This window comes from Falco rusticolus, chromosome 12, assembly GCF_015220075.1.
Source record: "Falco rusticolus isolate bFalRus1 chromosome 12, bFalRus1.pri, whole genome shotgun sequence".
In the NCBI taxonomy this organism is placed as follows: domain Eukaryota; kingdom Metazoa; phylum Chordata; class Aves; order Falconiformes; family Falconidae; genus Falco; species Falco rusticolus.
In genome coordinates this window covers 14,117,512-14,123,511 of record NC_051198.1, presented here as the reverse complement: position 1 = coordinate 14,123,511, position 6,000 = coordinate 14,117,512, and the positions used below count along the sequence as shown (strand labels likewise).

Below are 6,000 nucleotides of genomic sequence, written 5' to 3'. Positions count from 1 at the left end.
CCCTAACAACCTTGCTTAGCATATATTTATATGTAAGAAATGAGAAATTGTAATGGAAATAAAGAGGCATAAAAATAAGTCGTGCATGTTAGCCATTGTTTATTTCCCCATCCTAATCTCTGCTAGATAAGAATCATGGGTTATTTCTAATTCCAAAGTCTGGTTTTGGATTTGACCTTTATTGTGAACTGTTGCTAAGTTAAAAAAAAGTAAGTATTCCTGAATTTCTAAAAGTTAATCTATGAAGGTTTCTCTAATGCTCTGAAGGCAGTATTAATCACTGGAAAAGGCATCTCTTGGCTTTTATACCACTAGACTTGCCTCAGGAATACCCTGCTTGTATGGCGCAGATACAGGTGCCGCATCTTACAATGTTCAGTTTAGTATGTGTGATGTCTGCCCAGAGCATAAATAATACTGGCAGCTTCTGAAAAAAATCTGATCAAGACACTTGTCACAGCTTTGCAATTACACTCAAATGTTAAAAAATCAGCAGAAACATCAATATACTTAAAACTGCAGCTTGTATATACCGCACATTCGATTTTCAATCAACAGAATTATACTTACATGCTGCTGCCAAATGTTCTTCCAGAGCATCAAAAAATAATGAATTAAATATTAAGAATAGATATGGTCTGTGAATGAAATTACTGAACAAGAAAACTGTAGGCCTTTCCATAAAATATAAATACTCTGAATCTCTGCTGAACACTTTTTAGTTATAACCAACCAGAATCTAGAGGCAGAAACAGAGAGTGTGGAGGAAGAAAATTGTTTCATGGCATTAACAAATCTTTTAATTTAAAGTTTAGCTGAAATATTACTTTCTTGGAACAAGCCCGTTCCAGTCAGTAGTTTTGTGAGATATAGCAGCCTGACCAGAAAACAAATCTCAGATGCCACCATTTGCAAGTTTTTTTCCATGGTTTTTATAAACTCTACCCATTGTTATATAAAAGCTCACCATACAGCCGTGCTCCGGACTTCTCATGAATCATCAGCTAAGAAGAAACGCTTCTGTGACAAGTGAGTATCTTTTGGCATACCAGCAGATCAATGAAGCTCCATTAATGTGCCCAGTCTAAAGCAGCAGGAAAGAATATGCCTTCCCTTGCCTCACCTGCTTGAAGTTACCTCCGAAAATCAGAGGAAATGGGTAGGAAAATTCTTCCTGGTGACAGTTCCACCAAGCGAGGAAAGAATAATACAGACTATGGATGCACCCTCTCAGCTAATTCTGGACATGTTCTTTATATTCTCAAACACAGATCTTCATGAGCTAGACCCTTGCTTTCACAGAGACTACTTAAATGTCCAATTTCAAGTATTTGCCTTTTTTTGACCATCTGTTAAATATTTGTGGTTTGCTGACATTTGTCAATTCAAGCACCACAATACCATTGCAGAACTTGAACGGCAGTATCTCAAACTTGAAAAAAACCTGTTAGAGTTAATTTAGGAATTTGAATGCTTGTTACAATATCTTGGATGTATAGAGCATTCCTGGGAGTGAAAGGTATTCAATTGAGGTCTTGAATTTCTGTAGATTATGTCAGCTGGGAGGAATGACTTGTGGTGATTCAAGTAATTAACTGCACCTCATTAGATGTTTGAAAAGCTGCCTGTAAGCAAATTAATTGCAGGAATACTATCCCACATATGGCTCAGACAGAGAAATACTTTGTGAATATTCTTAAAGCACACAGAAACAAAAAAGGAACCTTCTGAATAGATAGTGGATTGTTGCTGTTACAAAACATGGATTATTTCCATAAACTAACTGCAAAACTATATGGAAATTAACATTCATTGTAACCTGGAAGTAATGAACTAACACATGGTATTGAGGAAACAGAACAAACCCATAGACGGGCTCAGAGAAGATGGGAAAGAGTGACTAGACTGTGATAAACAGAAGAAAGAGATGCTCTCAAGAATCTGTTGCAGTGTGTGTTGAGATATAGCAATAATAGTTCAGCTCAACAATATACTATTCATCTCTATTCTTGATATCATACAGAACAGAGAGTAAAATCGTCTTCATTGTAAGTTATGTAACTCAGCACATTACTAATTTGCACCTTCCCTGGTATTTTCCCATAAAGACTTTCAATTGTAAATGGAGCAATGCACATCATCCACCTGTGGAGGCATTCACAGGGTTACACATTGTTTCCCCATTGTAATGTAGAGTGCATATCTTGCTTAGTATTACATGCATGGAATTAGTTTGAGACTAATTACGACTGCAAAAATTAACGGATGTTCATCAGGTTTATCACAGAATAGTGCTGTGATAGCCACTCCAAGGATTCCAGCCTATATTTTAGATTTAAGACGAGATGTAGGAGAATAATTGTACTTGCATGTAATCTGGCTCTCTATTTTAATTACAAAAGCATCCATATTAAGTAGTTAGCACCGTACTTCTGTAGCTATGCTGCCACACAACAAAACTGGACAAAGAACGTACTGGTCTCTGCCAGATATTCTAGACACAAACATTCCTAATGTAGTTTTTCTTAATCTATATAGTCTAACAGGAACAAGTGCACCCTGAGAAACCACAAGAAAAAATACGAATCAAATATACTTTTCTGTTTTAACTAGAAAGTTTCCTGCAGAATCAAAGGAAATCATGCGTAATCCAGGAATATTTTAAAACTTGTATCTAGAGATTTTGTTATATTCTATATTCTGTTGTCATTGTGTGTCACTGGAACACAAGCTAAAAGCTGTATATGAGAAACAATGTGAAAAAGCTAAGGTTTTTAAGTTTTAACAACATTTTATTTTACATTAATTGAATTATTAAACCAAATAATACTTTTTAAAGTAATATAATGGAAACATCAATGACTACAATCAGTGAACTTATTCTGAAAACTTTACTTTAAAGCTATCACCAAATAGCCAATAAAAACTGAATTTACTTGAAGCAGAGAAAAAAATCTGTTAAGCCAAGACTGAAATGAAAGTTCTAGTATAATAAGCAATGGGCACAAAATAGAAAGCAGTAGAAGAATTATGCATGTAATTGGTTACATGTGCCATATATTCTGTTTCTGTTACGGTAAGAAAAAAAAATTATTTTATGTCACACAGGAGAGCGACTCCTCTCAATACCCAGTGGTCTGGAGACACTACCGTCCTTAAATACATCGCTGTAATATAGTTTAGATCTGTCCTCTTGGGCTTCTTGTAAAGAGGACAAGCATAAAGCTTGGGATCCTCAGGACTGGTTTTATTAACAGCAAATATATGCACCACAGGTAGCTGGACGAACAGAATCTTTGGTGTAGATTCAACGAGTCTTCTATTTCGTCTGTCCCAGCCGGCACCTTCCAAGTATAGCCCATAGACATATACTCCTTCCTGTGTGGAAAGGAAGCAGATATATCACACAAAATAAAGCATCTGTTTTGTAAAATGACCAATTGACTTAACCATTAAAAGGAATATATTTTTTACAGTAAAAAATATCTGACATTGAATCCTTTCAAACTATTTAATTTAAAAATATAATATCATCCTTTTTCAGAGGATAATGCTACTGAAATGGATGGCACTAAAAGTTTTTTAATAAAGCCCAAACACTACAAAATTTGATCTAAAGTTTACTATAAATTCCAAAAATCAAGCGGTGGTACAATGAAATGGTTCTTTTAATAAAATAATTTTGTAACTGCAGAAAAAAAGATTAAAATGTTCATAATTACTATTATCTTCTATGCTGAGCAAAAACAAATGTTGTGAAGAAAATATTAACTTTTTTCCTCTAGCAATCCAAAATCACTGAATGATGCACAGTATAAATTAAATACCAAAATTAATACTGAAACATCTTTGTATGCCATACATACAGAAGGAGGTGCTGTGATTTCTTCTTTGTTATCCTTTAGCACTTCATTATGTGTTGTAACTGTATCTAAAGTCCAGCCTTTATGTGCTCGGGTTGCTTCTTGTTTCATTGCTGTTAGGAAGCCTTGAGAAATTAAACCAGAGATTTAGTATATATCTCACATGACAAAAAGAAAAGTAATCTTGCTCGGTTATCTGTGTAGTTCTGCAACAAATGTTATAGACAGATATTCAGAGTTCCATGGGAACCCAGACTAATGACAGCAAACTTTGCTTTGGAGCCAAAAGAAGAACAAACAGCGAAAGTGGCATAGAATGCATTATTACACTGAAAAAAACCATTTTTAAATGGCACATAATTTTTTTTTTCTATTGAATTATTCAGTTAACAAATGTGTGCTCAGGATACTGACTTATTAATTGTCTTAGGTGGTCAAGTACAGGATCCATGGTAGAGGTGTGTTTCAAGAAGGAATTTGAAGGCAGACAAGATATCAATTATATGAGCTGGTATTCATGTAGAGGCACCTTATGAAAAAGGCAATTTTTTAGGATGACAGAAAAATAAAATAAATTTCACTGATATAAAACAGAAAAGGTATGTCTGAATGTAATAATAAAAATAACTATATGAGTGTGGGGAATCTAGACAAGGCAGTGCCTACAAAGGATGAAAAAAATCTATGTTTTGTTAGTGAAGAAAAGGGAGTCCTAGACAGAAATTAAGGTATAGGATGACATAATCAAACAGTAAGACAGGTGATTTTTCAAGTATTGTTTTGAACAGACTTTACAGAGGTTTGCAATAAAAAAGCTTTGAGAGAGCTGAATAGAATAAGCACAAGATGACAAATAACTGGGCAGCAAAGACTTTGGGATGTGTTATAAATGAAAAAGCTACAAAAATTGCACACTTGTAGCGAACACCTGGTTGTTTCTGTATAAGTGTCTCAGAAGATGACAGTGCAGTCACCAAAAAAACCAACAGCTGCTATTTTATGCTACTGGATGAAGAACTACTTGGAGTTGTCAGGAAGAGATTGTGGCAAAGAGAGAAAAGTTAACAATGGAGAACTGCATACTTCAGAGTGATTACTGGAAAGACTTAAAGGTGAAGTGGCATCTGTTCTTTCTTGATAGGGCATAAAGGAAAAGAGGACTAGCATTTTGTGGGCTGTCAAGTATCTACAAGGAGAAGAAAACCACTGAATGAAATACTGACAAACCAGGGAGGAAATAATGAAAGTACATGGGCATGCAGTAGAAGACAGCATTTCAAGATTTAAGAAGTGGTTTAACATGCTAATTAGGACAAAACCAATGAGAAGCTATGATATTTGTCACAGCTAAAATACTCATATGTGATATAAATACAATTAATGTAGTACTTGAACATGTTTTCATTTCTCAGATATTATATATTCTGATAAAAATAAAAGTGTTATTTAGGCTTCTAAATTTTCCTAAAAATTAATTATATCTCTATAATGTGATATTTGTTGTTTTATAAGACTGTTCATTCCAAGTGCCATGTGTACTGAATGGGATATTGCATGACCATTGACATACATTCTCCCTTAATAATGATAGTTTATAGGAAACAAACACTGATGATACTAAAGAATCACAACAGGTTTAAATACAATTATTGGTGATAATTTATAGTATTATAAATAGATCTTTCCACTAAACTGATAAAATCCATTCCTCATGTTTTAACATTATAATGTATTTGCCAATGTTATGATAGATTTAGAGCAATCAGTTTAGATTTTCCTGCAGTGGCAGTATCGGGCAGTACAAGTTCTGATTTGCCTCACACCAGTCATTTTTTAAACTTTACTGTATGATTTGATTTACTCAAAAAAAAAAAAAAGGTAATACTGGTAAGCAGTTTTATGAATACAGTAACTATACTTACCTTACCCCTAGCCACAGCGCACCTTTTGTGCTTAGTAGACTTCTTTCTCCATCTACAGGACTAATTTTTTTGGAACACAGAGGCTGAAGCAATTATCAAGTTCAAGACCATCTATGTCTTGGGTTTGTTTGGTATTAGGTTAAATATTGTTCCAGTGAATGATTGCTCTTAAATCTTTTATAAAAAAAAAGTCTTTCTGTTCCTACTGTACAGCA

At 34.2% G+C, this 6,000-nt stretch overlaps 1 protein-coding gene across 1 annotated transcript in view; it reads right to left on the bottom strand.

The window, feature by feature from the left end:
• Positions 1–3,090: 3,090 nt before the first annotated feature.
• Positions 3,091–6,000, bottom strand: part of DNAH8 (dynein axonemal heavy chain 8) — a 137,220-nt gene continuing 134,310 nt past the window's right edge. Inside the window, 2 exon segments of the mRNA XM_037405841.1 lie at positions 3,091–3,378; positions 3,867–3,988. Of these exon segments, the coding sequence (XP_037261738.1) occupies positions 3,091–3,378; positions 3,867–3,988 (410 nt within the window).